Source organism: Bombina bombina, chromosome 8 (assembly GCF_027579735.1).
Source record: "Bombina bombina isolate aBomBom1 chromosome 8, aBomBom1.pri, whole genome shotgun sequence".
NCBI classification, from domain to species: domain Eukaryota; kingdom Metazoa; phylum Chordata; class Amphibia; order Anura; family Bombinatoridae; genus Bombina; species Bombina bombina.
The window spans coordinates 203,887,913-203,910,333 of record NC_069506.1 but is presented as its reverse complement, the minus strand read 5'-3'; the positions used below and the strand labels follow the sequence as shown (position 1 = coordinate 203,910,333).

General features: G+C 39.0%; 1 protein-coding gene across 1 annotated transcript in view; it reads right to left on the bottom strand.

The window, feature by feature from the left end:
• The window catches only part of LOC128638106 (paired box protein Pax-6-like), an 88,838-nt gene that overhangs the window by 10,646 nt on the left and 55,771 nt on the right, over positions 1 to 22,421 (bottom strand). The window contains exons 3-4 of the mRNA XM_053689970.1: positions 7,315 to 7,397; positions 1,310 to 1,460 (exon numbers count right to left, since the gene is read on the bottom strand). Coding sequence (XP_053545945.1) covers positions 1,310 to 1,460; positions 7,315 to 7,397 — 234 coding nt within the window. The remainder of the gene's footprint in view (positions 1 to 1,309; positions 1,461 to 7,314; positions 7,398 to 22,421) is intronic.

Below are 22,421 nucleotides of genomic sequence, written 5' to 3'. Positions count from 1 at the left end.
ATATATCCCTATATCTGTATATATATTCCTATAGATATAAAGGTTTAAATATCTATTTTACATTAACGTTATCAGATATATAAAGAAATATATATTTAATAATAAAATATACATTATTTTCTATGTTAAGAACATAGGAATGTAAAATATGCGCAACGCACACCGGGGTTCACAATTTAGGACTCACACGGTCGGGTCAGTGTATATGAACAATTATTAATTTCAAAGCATATTATTCAACATATAAAATATTAAAAAATATTATACATACTGTAAGAAATATAGACATATTTTATAGATTATGTAGAATATTTTACAGTATGAATAATAATTTTAATAATTTTTATTAATATTTTTTAATATTTTATATGTAATAGTTCAATAAGGACAGTAAAAGAGCTGAATGCCCTTTTAAGGGCAATGCCCATACAAATGCCCCTTTAGGGGCAATGGGTAGTTTAGTTTTTTTTAGTGTTAAGTTTATTTTATTTTGGGGGGTTTGGTGGGTTGGGGGTTTTACTTTACTTTTAGGGGGGACTTAGTATTTTGTATAGGTAAAAGAGCTGTTTAACTTAGGGCAATGCCCTACAAAAGGCCATTTTAAGGGCTATTGGTAGTTTAGTTTAGATTAGGGAGTGTTTTTATTTTGGGGGGGCTTTTTTATTTTTATAGGGATTAGGTTTAATTTTTTATTTTCTGTAATGTTAGACTTTTTTATTTTTTGTAATTTTAGATTAATTTAAACTTAGGTTTTTTTATTTTTAAAGTAATGTTAGTTTTTTTTATTTTATTCGTAATTTAGTTTTTTTTTAATTTTAGGGGGTGTTAGGTTAGGGGACTTAGTAATTGAATTAGTTATTTGCGTTGTGGGGGTTTGGCGGTTTAGGGGTTAATAGATTTATTAGGTTTATTGCGTTGTGAGGGATTTGCGGTTTAGGGGTTAATAGATTTATTAGGTTTATTTTGTTGTGGGGGTTTGGCTGATTAGGGGTTAATAGATTTATTTGGTTTATTGCATTGTGGGGGGTTGGCGGATTAGGGGTTATTAGTTATTGAGGTGGGGGATTGCGGTTGACAGGTGTATAGATATTAGCACATACATTAGGTGTTAGTTTATATTTTCAGGGAGTTATGGTGCTTACATTTTCAGCGCAAGGCTTGCTGCGCCTGCCTATGTGTGGCGAGGTGAAAATGGAATAACATTTCTCCTTTTTCGACGCGTAAGTGATACCGATTTGCAACGTGGTTCCTATGTTAGCTTATGGGAGTAAAAGCTGTATATATTGCATTTATTTTCTACATCTCGTACCTGCGCTGCTGTGCTGTGGGATGGACTGGTACACACTGCTGGAGAACGAGCTGCTGATAGACAGGTGGCTAGAGGTGTTACTTGCTTGGCGACGCTGGTTGCGTAGCTTTTCCTCTCTCCTCCATTTGGCTCGACGGTTAGAAAACCAGACCTTTAATACATGATATTTGAGGTTTAAAGGAATAGTCGAGTCAAAATTAAACTTTCATGATTCAGATAGAGCATGCAATTTTAAGCTACTTTCTAATTTACTTCTATTATCACATTTTTGTTCTCTTGGTATCTTCATTTAAATGTAAGCATAGGAGCCGTCCGATTTTTGGTTCAGCACCTCGCAAGCGCTTTCTGATTGGTGTCTAAATGTAGCCACCAATCAGCAAGCACTACTGAGATGCTGAACCAAAAATGGGATGGCTCCTATGCTTACATTCTTGCTTTTTCAAATAAAGATACCAAGAGAACAAAGAAAAATTGATAATAGGAGTAAATTAGAAAGTTGCTTAAAATTGCCCGCTCTATCTGAATTATGAAAGTTTAATTTTGACTAGACTATCCCTTTAATAATAATAATAATAATAATAATAATAATAAAGGCACATACATATGTATGCAATGCAGAGTGCCAGCAAAATATTGCTTAAAGAGATGTTAAACAGTAAATACATAATAGAGATATTAGTTTATTCATAGCAAAGATTAGCCTTAGAATAATATGTATTTTTACAATTATAGTACTTATTTAAATATTGAAAATATAAGTGTAAAGCTTTAGTTTCTTTAACGTACGTAGTTTCTATAAAGTAATGTGTGCCACCATGTTTGAACTAGTTTTCTATTTTTCTCTGTGCAAACAAGGCTATGTGGAAACCTTTTCAGATATTCCTATGTTCCACACAGCCTTGTTTGCACAGTCTCTTTTATTGCCTGTTTTTATTTGTCACTAATTGTCATCAGAGGAAGTAAGTTAAGGGGAAAGCGATGGTAAACAATGGCTCTCCTGGAAACAAATATGAAATCTTTAGACCAATGTGTATACTGATACCTTTTCTTTAGCAAACTGTTGTACCTGAAAGGGTTAAAAAATCATCTGCTCTTTCTTATACTCGGTCCTACGGCTGCCAGCCCCATTTAAAGAAAGTTTTTTTTTTTTCAAGTGGTGACGTTTTCACTGCTCACCGCTTGAAAAAAAGTTTCCTTTAAAGTGGGTTGGCAGCAGTGGGGGCTAGTATAAGAAAGAAGGGATGCTTTTTAACCCTTTCAGGCACTATGGTACACTAAAGAAAAGGTATCGGTATACACATTGGTCTACAAGGATTTCATATTTGTTTACCGTGGGGTCTATTTAAGAAGCAGCTGATGTTGCCTCAGACCCACTCCGCTTCAGTTCCGGCTGAAGCGGAAGTTAAGAAGCAGCGGTCCTAAGACTGCTGCTCCTTAACTCGTCTGCCACCTCTGAGGTGGCGGACAACAATCAGCTCGATCGAATACGATCGGGCTGATTGACACCCCCTGCTAGCGGGACGATTGGCTGCGACTCTGCAGGGGGTGGTATTGCACTAGCAGTTCACAAGAACTGCTGGTGCAATGATAAATGCCGACAGCGTATGCTATTGGCATTTATCGATGTGCGGCAGGCATGATCCGCTATATTGGATCATGTCCATCCACACATTAATAAATGGACCCCCATGACTTTCAAACATGGCAGCTCCCATTGCTTTATTGAGACTCAGTGAAATTTAGAAAACCGACAATTCTCATAGTTTAATTTCAACTGACAAATTCCACCCACCCACATCCAATCTAGCCTTGTTACCGGAGTAGACAAGGGTTTTCCATGTCATTTTGTTAGCAAAATCTTAATTCTATTGCAGTTCCTTATTACTTCAACCTCGCTAAGGCCAATTAGGGACACAAATGTAACGGTTTTAGGCAAAGGGGTAGATTTACTAAGTGTTGGGCGGACATGATTCACTGTAGCAAATCATGTCCGCACAACATCGCTAAATGCCGACAGCTAGCCAGAAACTACGGGCAGAGAAAGCAGCATCTGCTTATTACATTTCCCCCAAAGTCTGCCCTATGCTCTTCTACAATCTTCAGACTTAAATTACAGGAAACAGAGGTTAAATACATAATTTAAATGTACTGCAAGAGGTTTTAGGGGATTGAAACATTTTATATTACAATATCAATGGGGGATATCTATCAAGCCGTCAACTTTGTTGCATTCAACGGCACCAATACGCTTGCCTAACATTGCCTAATATCGCAGCCGCGGACCTGAATATGATCTCCAAATTTATTAAAAAAAGCCGGCAAAAAAGCAACGCACCAAGTACAGGGCGATGGGCAGCGGACTTTTGTTAACTAACAGTCATCAATCTCGCTGCTATTCGGCTTTTTACCAACTTTATTTATGCCCTGTCACTAAACGCTGCCACTATACTAAAATGTTTAACCCCTATCCCGCCGCTCTCGGACCCTACCGCAACTAAATAAAAGTATTAACCCCTATCCCACCACTCCCGGACGCTATACTAAAATGTTTAACCCCTATCCCACCGCTCCCGGACCCCACCGCAACTAATTAAATCTATTAACCCCTAAACCCCTGGCCTCCCACATCACTACCACTAACTAAATCTATTAACCCCTAAACCGCCAGCCCCCCACATTGCCATAAACTAAATTAAGCTAATAACCCCTAAACCTAATAACCCGCTAACTTTACATTAAAATTACAACATCCCTATCTTATAATACATTTAAATTTACCTGTAGAATTAAACTATATTAAACTATATTAATTAACCTACCCTATCTATTATACTAAAATTACATTAAACTACTAATTAAATTAACTATATTACATATTAAAAATACCCTAACCCTACTTAAATCATTTAAATCTACAATTAAACATTTCTAAATTACCAAAAAAATAAACGCTAAGTTATAAAAAATAAAAAACACTAAATTACAGAAAAAAACAAACCACAGTATCAAAAATAAAAAAGAATTACACCTAATCTAATAGCCCTATCAAAATGAAAAAGCCCCCCCAAAATAAAAAAATAAAAAACTAGCCTACAATAAACTACCAATGGCCCTTAAAAGGGCCTTTTGCAGGGCATTGCCCCAAATAAATCAGCTCTTTTACCTGTAAAGAAAAACACAAACCCCTAACAGTAAAACTCACCACCCACACAACCAACCCCCCAAATAAAAACCCTATCTAAAAAATGTAAGCTCCCCATAGCCCTGAAAAGGGCATTTGTATGGGCATTGCCCTTAAAAGGGCATTTAGCTCTTTTACATGCCCAGACCCTACTCTAAAAATAAAAGCCACCCAAAAAAACCCTTTAATAAACCTAACACTAACGATCCACTTACAGTTTTTGTAGTTCCGCTTGAAGGATCCATCCAGCCGGCAAGAAGTCTTCATCCGGGCGACCTCTTCCATCTTCATCCAGCCTGCAAAGTCTTCATCCATGCGGCCTCTTCTATCTTTATCCATCCGGCGCGGAGCGGGTCCATCCTGATGACATCTGGTGCAGAGCGGGTCCATCCTGAAGACATCCGACGAGGAGCTCCTCTTCAATACGATCTCCACTGTAAACTGAATCTTGAATGCAAGTGACGTCATCCCAGATGGTGTCCCTTGCATTCCTATTGGCTGAAAGGTTCCAATCAGCCAATAGGATTAGAGACACTAATATTCTATTGGCTGTTCCAATCAGCCAATAGGATTAGAGCCGCTAAATTTGAGCAGCTCTCATCCTATTGGCTGTTCCAATTAGCCAATAGGATGAGAGCTTGATCGTATTGGCTGAATGGAACAGCCAATAGGATTTTAGCGGCTCTAATCCTATTGGCTGATTGGAACCTTTCAGCCAATAGGAATGCAAGGGACGCCATCTTTGATGACGTCACTTGCATTCAAGATCCAGTTTGCGGCGGAGACCGTATTGAAGAGGAGCTCTTCGTCGGATGTCTTCAGGATGGACCGTCTCCGCACCGGATGTCTTCACTGGATGGATGAAGATAGAAGAGGCCGCATGGATGAAGACTTCGCCGGCTGGATGAAGATGGAAAAGGCCGCCCGGATGAAGACTTCTTGCTACCCGTATGAAGACTTCTTGCCGGATGGATGGATCCTTCAAGCGGAACTTTAAAAACTGTAAGTAGATCGACGCGGGTTAGTGTTAGGTTTATTTAAGGGTTTTTTGGGTGGGTTTTATTTTTAGAGTAGGGTCTGGGCATGTAAAAGAGCTGAATGCCCTTTTAAGGGCAATGCCCATACAAATGCCCTTTTCAGGACAATGGGGAGCTTAGGTTTTTTAGATAGGGTTTTTATTTGGGGGGGTTGGTTGTGTGGGTGGTGACTTTTACTGTTAGGGGTTTGTGTTTTTCTTTACAGGCAAAAGAGCTGATTTCTTTGGGGCAATGCCCCGCAAAAGGCCCTTTTAAGGGCCATTGGTAGTTTATTGTAGGCTAGGGTTTTTTTTATTTTGGGGGGCTTTTTTATTTTGATAGGGCTATTAGATTAGGTGTAATTCTTTTTTATTTTTGATGCTGTGGTTTGTTTTTTCCCGTAATTTAGTGTTTTTTATTTTTTGTAACTTAGCGTTTATTTTTTTGGTAATTTAGTAATTTTTAATTGTAGATTTAAATAATTTGAGTAGGGTTAGGGTATTTTTAATATGTAATATAGTTAATTTAATTAGTAGTTTAATGTAATTTTAGTATAATAGTTAGGGTAGGTTAATTAATAGTTTAATATAGTTTAATTTAATTCTAAAGGTAAGTTTAAATTTATTATAAGATCGGGATGTTGTAATTTTAATGTAAAGTTAGCGAGTTGTTAGGTTTAGGGGTTAACAGCTTAATTTAGTTTATGGCGATGTGGGGGTTTAGTTAGTGGTAGTGATGTGGGAGGCCAGGGGTTTAGGGGTTAATACGTTTATTTAGTTGCGGTGGGGTCCAGGAGCGGCAGAATAGGGGTTAATACGTTTATTTAGTTGCGGTGGGGTCCGGGAGCGGCGGGATAGGAGTTAATAACTTTATTTAGTTGTGGTGGGGTCAGGGAGTGGCGGAATAGGGGTTAATACGTTTATTTAGTTGCGGTGGGGTCCGGGAGCGGCGGGATAAGGGTTAATAACTTTAGTTGTGGTGGAGTCAGGGAGCGGTGGAATAGGGGTTAATACATTTTATGTAGGTTGCGGCGATGTCGGGCGGCAGATTAGGGGTGTTTAGACTTGGGGCTTATGTTAGGGTGTTAGGTGTAAACGTTACTGGTTTTCTACCATAGAAATCAATGGGATATTTGGCAGCATTGAACATAAGCTTTCGCTGCTTTTGATTCCTATGGCATCCGCGGCCTCCTGGGTGGCGGATTGAAAACCAGGTACGCGTACCGGTTAACTATTTGATGACTTTTAAAAAGTGTCAAATAGTGCCGAATGTGTATTCGGAACATCTGTAATGATGTAAACATTGATCTGTGTCGGATTGAGACCGTTGGATCGTATGTTACGTCACAGATTTCAACTTTTGCCGGTCTGTAGGGTTTGATAACTAGGTCAAATCAAGCTTGTCACAATTACGCTGTGGAATTCCAGCGTATTTGCGGTTGACGGCTTGATAGATATCCCCCAAAGTGTCTACTTTCTCTTTAAATGATGCGTGTAGCAAGAAAGCTGATATTCAGAGTGGAATTGACATATATTACTGTGTGATTCTAGTTGTTTGTCCAACACCTCTTGCAATCTAAAAGAACCCACAATACAATACAAAAGACAGCTACCAAAAGATATTGTAATATGTTAAAAGGAGAGTATGGCAGTATTTTACACTATTAACCACTCGTAGCTAGAGGATATACTATATTTCCTGAGCTACAATATGGTTGCTTACTTGATTTCCATTTTGATTTAAGAGAGTATTTTTTACAGAGGAAGCAAAACAAAAACAAAAAAATAATTATAATTTATTAAGTGTACCTGGATCCTTGCTTCAGGCAAATCAATCTTTGCTGCTAATCTTTCCCTGGCAAAAACATCAGGATAGTGAGTCCGCTCGAATTCTAGAAAACAAAATATAATAATGTTTTAGATAAGCATGCCACTGATTTTGCTTGATCTTTTGCCAGTAATAAGATATAAGCTTAAACACTTATCCTAAAGGGACAGTCTACTCCAGAATTTTTATTGTTTAAAAAGATAAATAATAATTTTATTACCCATTCCCCAGTTTTGCATAACCAACACGGTTATATTAATATACGTTTTACCTCTGTGATTACCTTGCATCTAAGCCCTGCAGACTGCCCCTTATTTCAGTTATTTTGACAGACTTGCATTTTAGCCAATCAGTGCCCTCTCATATGTAACTCCATGGGCTTGAGCATAATGTTATCTATATGGCACACATGAACTAATGCCCTTTAGCTGTGAAAAACTGTCAAATGCATTCAGATAAGGGAGAAGTATTACACTAAGTGTGATAATGTGTATATATAATAGCTTTGCAAGTAAATTACAAAAGCATATGTAATCCATTGCAGCTTTAATTTTACTTACCTTTACCCTTTTTTACTATTTGTAACTGAGTAAATAGTTACCTGTTAGCTGTCAATCGATAATGGGGAAATTGTATTTTGTCTTTGAAAAAGTTGATGATCTTTACTACAAGGTATAGCTGGTCAGATATTTTAGTGTAGACTGAATAGCTATTTACAATGGCCCGTCTGCTTTTAAATCTTTTAACACAAAGCCTGGAGTGTGATGATCTTTATAATGTATTAGCAAACAGCAAGGAGAGAGAACAGGAATACAGACTTTATTCAGCAGCATCCATCTTAACAATAACTGCCCGCCCCCTCCAATCACATGACTAAAATGTTAACTGTTTGTAGTGCACAGAGTGAACTAAGCATAACTATTGAACTTAAACTATAACATAAAGCATACACATCATTACATCTTCCCCTTCAAATATGAAACACTTAATATGAGACAAAGTCTTCCCATATTTTTGGTTTAATAGCTCGACCATAACGAGAGAAAGTAACTGCTGGTTCACTAGCAGTACAATCAGTGTCAGGTTGAGAGTCATTCCCAGCATTATCGCAAGCTGATACACTTATGTTGTCCTCAAAGTCCTCAGTAGACTTTACATCCATGTTAGGGAATTCTGTGCATTCATTGCTTTGCTCTTTATTGTCATTGCTGCTTGGTTCCTCGAGTAGAGTATCAGCTGCAGTGTCTGGTCGAAGATGACGCCTGTTGCGTCTCAGTTTCTGTCCACACTTGGTTTTGATTATATATGACCTTGGTGAATTAGCTTCACTGACAATTCGAGCAGGTTCCCATGTATCCCCAGTGACTCTGTGTCTCACAGCTTGCCCAGCCCTGAGTGGACCAAGTAACTTGGTAGATTTGTCAAAATACAGCTTTTGCTTTTTCATGTTTATGTTCCTCTGACCTGTTACCTGATCCTGTGGGATAGTCTGAGGCTGCAATTTCTGTGGTGCAATAGGCACTGTGGTCCTCAGTGCTCTACCCATGAGCAGCTGTGCAGGTGAACATAAACCCTCCATGGGTGTTGCACGATAGTTTAACAGGCCTAGGTACACATCCTGCCCTGATGATTGTGCTTTTCTGATAATGGATTTGGCTATGCCAACATACTTCTCAGCTAAACCATTGGCCTGTGAGTGATACGGACTTACTGGTTTGTGCCTGACTCCCCATTCACGCAGAAAGCACTGGAATTCAGCACTTGAGAATTGCGGGCCATTATCAGACACAAGTTCTTCACACACTCCATGTCTCGAGAGTATTGTTTTGAAAGCCCATATGATTGCTGATGCTTTTAGATTTCTCAGCTGTACTAACTCAAAGAATTTGCTGTAGTAATCTACTACTATCAGGTAGTGGTTGTCCTCAAAATGAAAAATATCTGTGGCCAGTCTCTGCCATGCCCGTGAAGGAGTGTTCCATGGTGTGAGAGGTTCTTTTGCATTGTTTTTTTGAAATGTCTGGCAGGTTTCACATGTCTTCACAAGTGTCTCAATATCAAGGTCCAAATTAGGCCAGTAAACCACATCCCGTGCTCTGCGCTTACAAAGAGTAATGCCCAAATGTCCCTGGTGAATTTGCTCCAATATTTCTGCCTGCTGTGATTTAGGAATAACAATACGGTCACCCATGAATATGATATCCGTATGAAAGGATAGTTCATTTCTCACAGGCCAGAATCCCTGCAACTCAGGAGAAAGCTTCTTTCGTTTTTCTGGCCAGCCATTGCACATGACACGAATTAGTTTTTCTAGTACTTTATCTTGTTTGGTATCTTGTCTAATTTTTTCCAGCCGTACATCAGCTATTGGAATATTTACTAGTACTGTATGTACCTGTTCTTCCAATTCAGGTTCATCCCGTGCTTCATGTCCTTCTGGAAACACCCTAGACAGCGTATCTGCCATCGGAATTTCCTTTCCTGGTTTATATTTCACTGTGAGATCATACTGTTGTAGTTTCATAACCATCCTCTGCAGGCGTGGAGGTATAGCAGATAGTGGTTTTTGCATGATGTACTCCAATGGTTTGTGATCAGTTTCCACAACCACTGGGCGACCATAGATATACTGGTGAAATTTCTCACATCCATTTACAATGGCCAACATCTCCTTCTCAATTTGAGCATAATTGGCTTGTGTTGTTGTCAGAGCTCGTGAAGCATATGCAACAGGATGTCCTTGTTGCATTAGCACAGCACCTAACCCAAACTGGGATGCATCCACTTGAAGCACAGTGTTGCAGTTTACGTCAAAATATTTCAGTATTGGCCCTGGATGTTTAGTGATCAGTTTTTTTACTTTCTCAAATGTCTTTTGCATGTTTGCGTCCCAAGACCAAATAGCATCCCTTTGTAGCAATGCACGTAGTGGGGCTGTCAGCTGAGCGAGGCCCTGAGAAAACTTGGATAGATAATTAAAAATGCCTAATGATGTCTCTAGTTCCTTCCTGGAGGATGGGGCCTTCATGCTAATAACTGCTGTTATCTTCTTTGGATCAGGCTTTAAACCCTCTTTGGTTAGAAGGTGTCCAAAATATGTAACCTCTTCTACCCCAATTTGCATTTTGTTTGGATTGAGTTTAAGATTTTTCTCCCGACACCGCTTGAGTAAGGCAATAAGGTTTTTGTCATGTTCTGTACGATCCTTTCCATAAACCAGCAAATCATCAATTATTACTTCAACACCATGTAGACCAGCAATCAACTCATGTGATTTCTTTTGAAATATCTCCTGAGCAGAAGCAATGCCGAAAGGTACCCTTGTGAAACGCCATCGTCCAAAGGGGGAGTTGAAAGTGGTCAGGTGACTGCTGGGTTCATCAAGACGCAATTGCCAGTAACCAGATTGTGCATCTAGTACACTAAACACTGTTGCTCCTACTAGCTTGTGAGCTATATCATCTATGGTGGGGAGTTTGTAGTGTTCTCTCATTATTACTTTGTTCAAATCACGTGGGTCAATGCAAATACGAATTGCGCCTGTGTTTTTCTTCTCTACCACAACCATAGAACTGACCCATTCTGATGGTTCTGTGACCTTTTTTACTACCCCCAACTTCTCCATCCTAGTTAGTTCTTGTTTGACTTTAGCCTCAAGGGATAGAGGTATTTTCCTTGGGGCATGAATGACAGGCTGTGCACCCTCTTTTATACGTATGCGGCTAATCCCCGGGAGGCACCCTAGGCCTTTGAATAGATCACTGTACTCATGCTTAATGTTGTCCTTTGACAGTTCGCTGCACCCACCATCCACAGCCATAATGATCTTTACAAGTCCAATATCTTTACTTGTTTTTAGACCTAATACTGCTGGGGCTTTTGTTTCTATCACAAACAATTGTAAGACCTTTTCAGATCCCTTGTAAAAACATTTTGCATGGCAGCGACCCATCACTTTCAGCTTTTCACCACCATATCCCAACAGTTTTGGTAGGTCTTGAGTCTCTAAGGGGAATTCATTTCTAAGAAGTTCCAGGTATGTGTGGCTTGGCACACAGTTTACTTGTGCCCCTGTATCTATTTTGAATGTGACTGGAGTTTTGTGAGCCCCTATCTGTAGGGTTACATTTGCTTCATCTGCAGACTTGTGTGATTTCTGTACTGCTGCAAGATATATTGGGGTGCAATCTGAGTCTAACCCTGCATTGTCATCATTGTCCTCTATGGCGTGTACAGCCTGTGTTTGTGTCCTTGCAATATGTGAAAACAGTTTACACACCCTGGCAAAATGTCCTCTTTTCTTGCATTTATTACATATCTGCCACCTTGCAGGACAGGCAGCATTTTTGTTGTGCATGTTTCCACAGTAGCCACAGGTTGCTTGTGTGTTACTTGTCCCAGTGTCCCACTTGCCTTTTATCCCCTTGTGTCCTCTTTCTTGCCAGTATCTGCTGCTTTGATTTTCTATAGCACTGATCTGGTGTTGTGTTCCTTCCAGTACCTGCATGTCCTTTCTTGACATTTCATATGCTCTAGCAATCCTGATGGCTTTCTCAAGATTTAAATCTTCTTCCTGCAGCAGCTTTTCCTGAACTTCTTTAAACTTACTGCCCATCAGAATACGGTCTTTTATCATATCACCTGCATCATAAAAAGCACAGTCTTTGGCAAGCAAGCGCAGCTGTGTCACCCATTCATCCACAGATTCACCTCCACACTGATTCCTCTCATAAAACATTTTCCTCTGCACTGTGATGTTTTTCCTTGGATTGCAGTATGCTTCAAACTTTGCAAACAATACCTCTGGTTTTTTTTTGTCATCTGCAGTGATATCCCCACTTGCCTGCCAGGCTCTGCATACATCACGTCCCTTTTGTCCCACACATATCAGAAAGTGTGCTGCCTTCTGTTGATCAGTCCATCTGTCTGCATCTGGGCCTGCAAACACAAGTTCAATCAGCTCCCTCCATTTTGACCAATTGTCAGAAATGTTCCCTGACTCTAAATCCAGAGAAGGAATGTTCTTTGTGTTGCTGTTTGCTGCCATGTCACTTTTCACCCCACTTCTGGTACCATGTGATGATCTTTATAATGTATTAGCAAACAGCAAGGAGAGAGAACAGGAATACAGACTTTATTCAGCAGCATCCATCTTAACAATAACTGCCCGCCCCCTCCAATCACATGACTAAAATGTTAACTGTTTGTAGTGCACAGAGTGAACTAAGCATAACTATTGAACTTAAACTATAACATAAAGCATACACATCATTACATGGAGTAAGTCTGGATATTAAAGCTATTACAGCAATGGAGGAAGCTGATCTAGACATCCTGTGGCAGGTGCCTAATTCACACTTCCTCTTTCAAGTTTTTTTTTTTTTCTTCTTTTATGCTAGAACTTTATGCAACAGAGCTCATTTCCACTTGTTAAAGAGACATGGACGTCAAAATTAAACTTTCAGAGTTCCATACACCTTTTAAAAAAAAAACTTTCCAGTTTACTTCATTTGTCAAATGGTATACTTTGTTAAAAATTAGCTCCTTTCCATGACAGCATTCTGAGGTAGGCACAGAAGAGAGCCTTTATTTTCAATAGTATACAGCAGCAGTGGATGCAACAATGTTTGTAACAATGTTATACTGTACATATATATGGCCAAATATATGGCCAAATGTAGAAAAAGACAGACAGACAAGTTTCCCAACTTGGACGCCTGTCCACCCATTTTTGGGGCAAACAAACACTGTACGACCAATCATAAAAGAGCAGGGCCTATGACTATCACCCTGAATGAACCTCTGAGGTGGCGGAGATGTTAAGAAGCAATAGCCTTATAAGCTTTGCTTTTAACATTGAGGTAAGCTTGCACCACAAGGGTTCCGAAAGGAGCATTTGCTGCTTTGTACATAGACCTAAGACAAGACGCTCCTGAGCCTGCATTATGCTGCCATGGGATGATGCTTGGGAACCTGTCTGCCCATCTTTGCAGCAAACAAACACTGTACGACCAATCATAAGAGAACAGGTCCTATGAATCACCCCAAACAAACCTCTGGGGTGGCAGAGATGTTAAAGGGACACTGAACCCAAATTTTTTCTTTTGTGATTCAGATAGAGCATGCAATTTTAAGCAACTTTCTAATTTACTCCTATTATCAATTTTTCTTCGTTTTCTTTCTATGTTTATTAGAAAAAGAAGGCATCTAAGCTTTTTTTGGAGTTCAGAACTCTGGACAGCACTTTTTATATTGGTGGATGAATTTATCCACCAATCAGCAAGGACAACCCAGGTTGTTCATCAAAAATGGGCCGGCATCTAAACTTACATTCTTGCTTTTAAAATAAAGATACCAAGAGAATGAAGAAAATTTGATAATAGGAGTAAATTAGAAAGTTGCTTAAAATGTCATGCTCTATCTGAATCATGAAAGAAAAAATTTGGGTACAGTGTCTCTTTAAGAAGCAGAGGTCATATGAGCTTTGCTTCTAACATTGAGGTAAGTCTGCACCACAAGGGCACCTGAGGAGCATTTGCTGCTTAGTACATAGGCCTAAGACAAGACGCTCCTGAACCTACCATGGAATGATACTTGGGAACCTGTCTGCCTATCTTTGTGGCAAACAAACACTGTACGCAATCATAAGAGAGCAGGGCCTGTGAATCACCACAAATGAACCTCTGAAATGGTGGAGATGTTAAGAAGCAGAGGTCGTATGAGCTTTGCTTCTAACATTGAGGTAAACCTGCACCACATGGGCTCCTAAGGAGTATTAGCTGCTTAGTACATAAGCCTAAAACAAGATGCTCCTGAGCCTGCCTTATGCTGCCATGGAATAATACTTGGTTTCAAACAAGGATACAAAGAGAAATTGTACATATGATAATAGAAGTAACTGGTTTTTCTATTCTTCTCTCTATCTGTATCATGAAAGTGTAATTTTGACTTCCATATAACTTTAAAGACTGACTCAAAAGATATTAAAAATGAATGCTATTATCAAACGCCAGTACATTACGTTCATAATTTCATATGGTAGAGATACAAATAACCCTGAATTATAGTCACAGGAACATAAGGTGAACAAATATACTCTGCCTTCCTTCCTGGTATGTGTATGCAGAAGAACTCTGGGAAATACCCAGGTTTCCTTTCTACATATCATCTGTACATCCTGTACAAAATATACAATTGTATGAATGAGTCCTTGCAGTGAAAAGTAAACGCTAGCGACACAGTATACATGAGGTGTCCATCCTTTTAAAATAGGAGGCTACATTTGATTCATTTCGTTTTTTTTAACTTGCTGGGTTAAAGGGATACTGAACCCAATTTTTTTCTATCGTGATTCAGATAGAGCATGCAATTTTAAGCAACTTTCTAATTTACTCCTATTATCAAATTATTTTCATTCTCTTAGTATCTTTATTTGAAATGCAAGAATGTAAGTTTAGATGCCGGCCCATTTTTGGTGAACACGCTGTGTTGTTCTTGCTGATTGGTGGATAAATTCACCTACCAATAAACAAGTGCTTTCCATGGTTCTGAACCAAAAAAATAGCTTAGATGCCTTCTTTTTCAAATAAAGAAAGCAAGAGAACGAAGAAAAATTGATAATTGGACTAAATTAGAAAGTTGTTTAAAATTGCATGCTCTATCTGAATCACAAAAGAAAAAAATTGGGTTCAGTGTCCCTTTAATAATCTGATTTTTAGAAATTCTATTGATAAAGGCAAAAATAAATGCTCTTAGATAAACACATGTAAAGGAATGTAAAGCTGAAAACTAAAATACACATGAATGTATTTAATTTTTAAATATATAAGCATGCATTAACAAAAATGCTTCCTAAAAAATATCACTATTTATGTGATAGCTTTTACTGTGTATAGAGCATATGTACATATGCACTATGCACTTTTTTTTTTTCAAAGTTCATGCATTTTTAGAATATCAGTGGTGTTATATATTCATCAGAGATTATGTAAATTGAGTCATTATCAATGCAATTTATGTTTTCTATATATTTTTGATCATCCATATGTATTGTACAAATGATTCTATCCAAAACAAATGCATTAATGCGTATTTCAGTTTTAAGTTTTGTCTTTAGAAGTGAAAATGCCCAGAACGTGCACATTGGACACACATGCAGTTAAATGGAAAGTGCAGTTTGCAGAGCACACTGTGTAGTTAGACAGCAAAATAGTTGTTACAGGATCTAAAACCCTTTATCCAAACTGCTTGGGACCACAAAAGGTTTGGATTTCAGAATATTTGTATATTTGCATCTGTAAACATCAATATATTGGGGCCGAAATTATCATTGTGCGAGCGGACATGATCAGATATTGCGGATCATGTCCGCTGCACATCGATAAATGCCAACAGCATACGCTCTCTGCATTTATCATTGCACCAGCAGTTCTTGTGACCTGCTGGTGCAATACCACCCCCTGCAGATTGGCCGCTAGCAGGGGGGGTCAATCAACCCGATTGTATTTGATCGGGTTGATTTCTGTCGATTTCTGTCCGCCGCCTCAGAAACACAGGGAATCAAGCTCCCTACAGAGCTTGATAAATATGCCCCATTGTGTCATTTAGGCAATATTTACATTTCATAATACAGCTTATACATGCAACCTAAATGTAGCTTTTAATACTTTTGTATACATAGTACCATCTGAAAGATAATACAGTACTGTAACCAGAAAGGTTAGAGTTGATGTTTTTAATAAATATAGATTAGCATTTGCATTTTAGAACACAAAACCAAACAAAAATGCAGGCAGAGAAGATTGTGACTTACTGGTGGGGTAAATATTAATTTTAATCTTTCTTTTTTATTTTATAATGATTAAAGGACTACTAAACACAGTACAATAGCATAATCAGTAAATACATAATAAAAACATAGGGGTAGATTTATCATATGTTGAGCGGACATGATTCACTGTAGCGAATCATGTCTGCCCGACCGCTAAATGGCGACAGCATACTCTGTCTGCATTTAACATTGCACAAGCATTTCTTGTGAAATGCTGCCCCCTGCAGATTCGCGGCCCATCGGCCGCTAGCAGAGGTTGTCAATCATCCCGATCGGATCAGGATGATTGCAGTAGGTGGTGGACAAGTTAACGCTGCTTCTTAACTTAGATTTCAGGTGGACCTGAAACCTTGGGCGTAGAAAGCAGCATAATACATCTACCCCATAGACTGTGCATTTACTATAGTAGTAACACCTTTAATAATACATATGTAAATTAAGCTCACTGTACATTCACTAGATTTCTTTCAATGCCACTGAAAATCTGGCGAGACTGATATGGCTGAAAAGGTCTAGCTAAGACAGAGAACAGTGTTTTGAATATTAGAAGCTCCCGGCAATGTTTCCCCACTAAAGTACAAGTTACTCCCATAAAACTCATACGGAATGCCTATATACTTGTTATCTCGTTTTCCATTGTTATTAAAGAGCAACATTTTTTTTACAATTAATGCTATAGGAGCTGTGGGGATGTGGGTATACTATACATGCATATACAATGCTTTATTTATATGTAGTTCATTGTATAATGCTATAATATGTATTTAAGCCTTGTCAGGATATTAAAAAATCATGTATTTTGCTTTTGGCGTGTTTTTTTTTCTTCTTTTTTAGGAAGATTTTGGGGGCTATTTAACCCCTTAATGACCACAGCACTTTTCCATTTTCTGTCCGTTTGGGACCAAGGCTATTTTTACACTTTTGCGGTGTTTGTGTTTAGCTGAAATTTTCCTCTTACTCATTTACTGTACCCACACATATTATATACCGTTTTTCTCGCCATTAAATGAACTTTCAAAATATACCATTATTTTCATCATATCTTATAATTTACTATAAAAAAAATTATAAAATATGAGGAAAAAATTGAAAAAAACACACTTTTTCTAACTTTGACCCCCAAAATCTGTTACACATCTACAACCACCAAAAAACACCCATGCTAAATAGTTTCTAAATTTTGTCCTGAGTTTAGAAATACCCAATGTTTACATTTTCTTTGCTTTTTTTGCAAGTTATAGGGCAATAAATACAAGTAGCACTTTGCCATTTCCAAACCACTTTTTTTCAAAATTAGCGCTAGTTACATTAGAACACTAATATCTTTCAGGAATCTCTGAATATCCATTGACATGTATATATTTTTTTTTAGAAGATATCCCAAAGTATTGATCTAGGCCCATTTTGGTATATTTCATGCCACCATTTCACCGCCGAATGCGATCAAATAAAAAAAATTTTTCACTTTTTCACAAATTTTTTCACAAACTTTAGGTTTCTCACTGAAATTATTTACAAACAACTCATGAAATTATGGCATAAATGGTTGTAAATGCTTCTCTGGGATCCCCTTTGTTCATAAATAGCAGACATATATGGCTTTGGCTTTGCTTTTTGGTAATTAGAAGGCTGCTAAATGCCACTGCGCACCACACGTGTATTATGCCCAGCAGTGAATGGGTTAATTAGGGAGCATGTAGGGAGCTTCTAGGGTTAATTTTAGCTCTAGTGTAGTATAGTAGACAACCCCAAGTATTGATCTAGGCCCATTTTGGTATATTTCATGCCACCATTTCACCGCCAAAAGCAATCAAATAAAAAAAAAATTGTTCACTTTTTCAAACTTTAGGTTTCTCACTAAAATTATTTACAAACAGCTTGTGCAATTATGGCACAAATGGTTGTAAATGCTTCTCTGGGATCCCCTTTGTTCAGAAATAGCAGACATATATGGCTTTGGCGTTGCTTTTTGGTAATTAGAAGGCCGCTAAATGCTGCTGCGCATCACATGTGTATTATGGCCAGCAGTGAAGGGGTTAATTAGGTAGTTTGTAGGGAGCTTGCAGGGTTAATTTTACCTTTAGTGTAGAGATCAGACTCCCACCTGACACATGCCACCCCCTGATCCCTCCCAAACAGCTCTCTTCCCTCCCCCACCCCACAATTGTCCCCGCCATCTTAAGTACTGGCTGAAAGTCTGCCAGTACTAAAATAAAAGGTATTAAAAAAAAAAATACATTTTTTTTAGCATATTTACATATGCTGCTATGTAGGGTCCCCCCTTAGCCCCCAACCTCCCTGATCCCCCCAAAATAGCTCCCTAACCCTCCCCCTCTGCCTTATTGGGGCCATCTTGGGTACTGGCAGCTGTCTGCCAGTACCCAGTTTGCAAATAAAAATGTTTTTTTTATTATTTGTTATTTTTTTCTGTAGTGTAGCTTCCCCCCCCCCCACAGTCCAATATCCCACCAGCCAAACCGATCACTAAATAAATATAACTACCCCTTTGATCCCCACTTCTAACTAAAAAGTTTCTGTAGCGTAGTGGTTCCCACCCGCTCCCTCCCCGTGCACGCTTCCAGCTGCTTTCCACACCGAGGACGTGCAGGGTACGTCCTCAGGCGTTAACTGCCTTTTTTTTGAGGACGTACCCTGCACGTCCTCGGTCGTTAAGGGGTTAAGAAAGTATGAGCGGACATGATCCTATATTGCGGATCATGTCCGCTGCACATCGATAAATGCTGACAGCATACGCTGTCGGCATTTATCATTGCACCAGCAGTTCTTGTGAACTGCTGGTGCAACGTCTCCCCATGCAGATTCACGGCCAATCGGCCACTAGCAGGGGGTGTCAATCAACCCGATCGTATTGGATCGGGTTGATTTCCGGCGATGTCTGTCCACCGCCTCAGAGCAGGCGGACAGGATATGGAGCAGCGGTCCATAGACTGCTGCTTTATAACTTGTGTTTCTGGCGAGCCTTTAGGGCATCAAGCTTCATACGGAGCTTGATAAATACACCCCTTTGTGTTCATGATGATAATATTTCATAGAAGACAGTAGCCACAACGTTCTAGTTTTATTTATTTATTGCCGATATAAGTTCTCCCTGTTCTGAAAATGTTATAATATTGTAACCACATTGTGAAAAATCGGTTCTGTGTTTATAACGCGTTTGTTACAGTGCAGTTACAATACTATATGTATAACAGTTTAAATTTGACTTTACCATCCCTTTAACCCTTTGAGTGCTAAGCACTTTCCCACCTGGGTGCTAAGATTTTTTTAAAGGTTTTTTTATTTTTTGAATAATTTTTTTAAAACTTTTTTAACTTTTTTTTTCAGACCCCCAATACTTACACTATTGGAAAGGTTAGGTGATTACCTTTCCAATGGTGGGTCTTGGTGGTCTTTAGCTGCTTAGATGCCTGAGATACAGGCTTCTAAGCAGCATGCCCCCGGCTCCTATACTTAACATTGTTAAGTATAAATAAAGTTGCGCGGTGACGTCATCACGTTATTGCGCGTGACGTCACTGCGCAAAACGGGAAGCCCGGCGATGCCTGTCACTCTACAGGCACGATCGTCGGGGTAGGAGCGGGTGGGAGCCCCCAGATCTCCCTCAAGGTGGGAGAGTGCTAGTGACGGCGCTGAGCCGTCATTAGCACCAGAGTGGGAAACTCTGTGACGGCTCAGAGCCGTCATTAGCACTCAAAGGGTTAATGTTCATAACCAGCAGTGCACTGAAAATCACTATAAAGATCCTGTTTGGATGACAAATGTAAACCAATTTAAAAAAAAAACTTTAGGACAAGAAGGCAGCATTGGTAAAATGTAGATCTCTCTTTATTTTACATATTTTTACCCTAGTTACAACTTTATATTTTAAACCATGATAAAAATGATGGTTCTTTACTGCTCCACTCTGTATAAGATACCAACAACACAAATCATTTTGTAGAAGAAGAATTATCTTTGGCCGTGTTTTTCTGCAGCAGCTTTCATTGAGGTCGCTCAGTAAAAACACAGCTTCTAGCAGCCTTGCTTCTCAGTGGTTAAGTGTCGGTTTCACAGCAGAAGTAGGTTTCCCTCGGGTGCTCTGCGGTCTCTGCTGCTTGCTGCTCTGTAGCTCCTTCCTTTGTTAAGCCTGAGTGTACATCCTTAGACACCCTGAGCTGTATGTACTGCCAAGAATAGTATTACAAAGCACATTTAATGTATACTCTGTACTAGCTAAACAATAGGATTACAGCTTCTGCAACAGAGATGTCCACACTTATCACAAATAGCCGCATACAGGGTTTTTTTCACTCACAAGGGTAATTATAGGAAGTGGTTAAAACATTAATGGTAAGATTACAAGTGGAGCGCAGCTCGACTTTGTAATACCAGTGCACAATAATGTGCTCTGGTATTACAAGTTTACAGCAATGCGAATGCGAGCTCGCATTCGCATTGCTGGGAAGCATTGAGCTCACAAGAGCGCACTTCCATAGGCTCACAGACGGCATCAGAACCTCGCACAGCGAAAGAGGTAAGTAGCGCAGCGATGGCTTTTTATAAATATATGTATATGACTATATACATATATATATTTATGTGTTAATATGTGTATAAATACCTATGTATATATTTAAGCATATAACTTTGCTATGAGGCACTTTTCAGTGCTGCTTTTTTTCTAACACCCAACTCCTGACAACTTTAAAGTCCCAAAACTGCCTAGTGCAGTTTTTTTTAATTAAATAAAAAAAACTATAATGCCCTCTATTTTGAGGGCATTTGGGGTGAACTCGTGGTAGCAATAACCAGCCTCTTGTAATGGCTAGTTAATTTCTGCACCGCAAATTTGCCCATTTGCGGGATCAAAATAATTTAGCACTCCACGGGCGAGACTACATATGCAGCGCAGGCTTCAGCGCAGCTGCTGAAATCCGCGTTGCCCATAATTTCACCTTGCACACCGGGGAATCACATAAACCCCACCAGCAGTTCATAAAGTGCAGTAAGTCGGGTAAGCTAGCAATGTCCGGAAATGTGCGTAAATACAAATTTCTGGAGTCGCCAGTGACTTATGGCACTTTAGAAACTGCCGGCACCTAAGAAAATAAAAATAAATATCAAATCTCCCGTAAAAGTCTAACCCGCCTCTCAAAAATAAAGCCGACACGTCAAAACCCCTATATCCACCATCACCCCCAATCGGAACTAGTAATAAATGTATTAACCCCTAAACTGACAACCCCCACAATGCAATATGCCTAATTAAACTATTAACCCCTAATCCACCATTCACCCACATCGCAATCTACCTAATAAAAGTATTAACCTCTAAACCGCCAAACCCCCACATCGCAATAAACCTAATTAATCTATTAACCCTTAAACCGCCAAATCCCCATATCGCAATAAACCTAATTTAATTACTAAGCCCCCTAACCTAACACCCCCAAATTACATAAAATAATAAAATACTAAATTAAAATTTAAAATTAAAAATCCTAGCAGTACTTAAAAAAAACTAAGATTAAACTAAAATAATCTAAAATAACAAAAAAATTTAAAAATCTAACATTACAGAAAATAATAAACCAAATTATCAAAAATAAAAAAATCAAACCTAATCCTTATGAAAATAAAAAGCCCCCCAAAATAAAAACACCCCCTAATCTAATACTAAAGTCCCCCCTAACAGTAAAACCCCCAAAATAAAAAACTTATCACTAAAAAACCTAAGCTACCCATTGCCCCTAAAGGGGCATTTGTATGGGCATTGCCCCTAAAAGGGCATTCAGCTCTTTTTCAGTGACCAAAATCCCTATTCTAAAAAAAAAAATCCTAACTCTAACCCCCATATAGGTACTCATCGTTCCTGAAGTCCGGCAGAGAAAGTCTTCTTCCAAGCGGGGATATCTTCTTTGATCACAGCAACATCTTCTATCTCCATCCAGGACCAAGCCGACGTGGAGCGGAGCTGAGCGCGGAACAGAAGACCGGCGACCGCGGAGCCATCGAGCACAGAGATCCTCTTTGTACGATCACCCACGCACACTGAGGATTGAATTCAAGGTACGCGTTTAAATATGGGGTACCTTGCATTCCTATTGGCTGATTTGATTCTTCAAATTCAAATCAGCCAATAGGATTTTAGTAGCTCTCATCCTATTGGCTGATTTGGGGTTGGCGGTTGACAGGTAGATAGATATTGCGCATGCGTTAGGTGTTAGTTAATATTCTCAGGGAGTTACAGGAGTTACG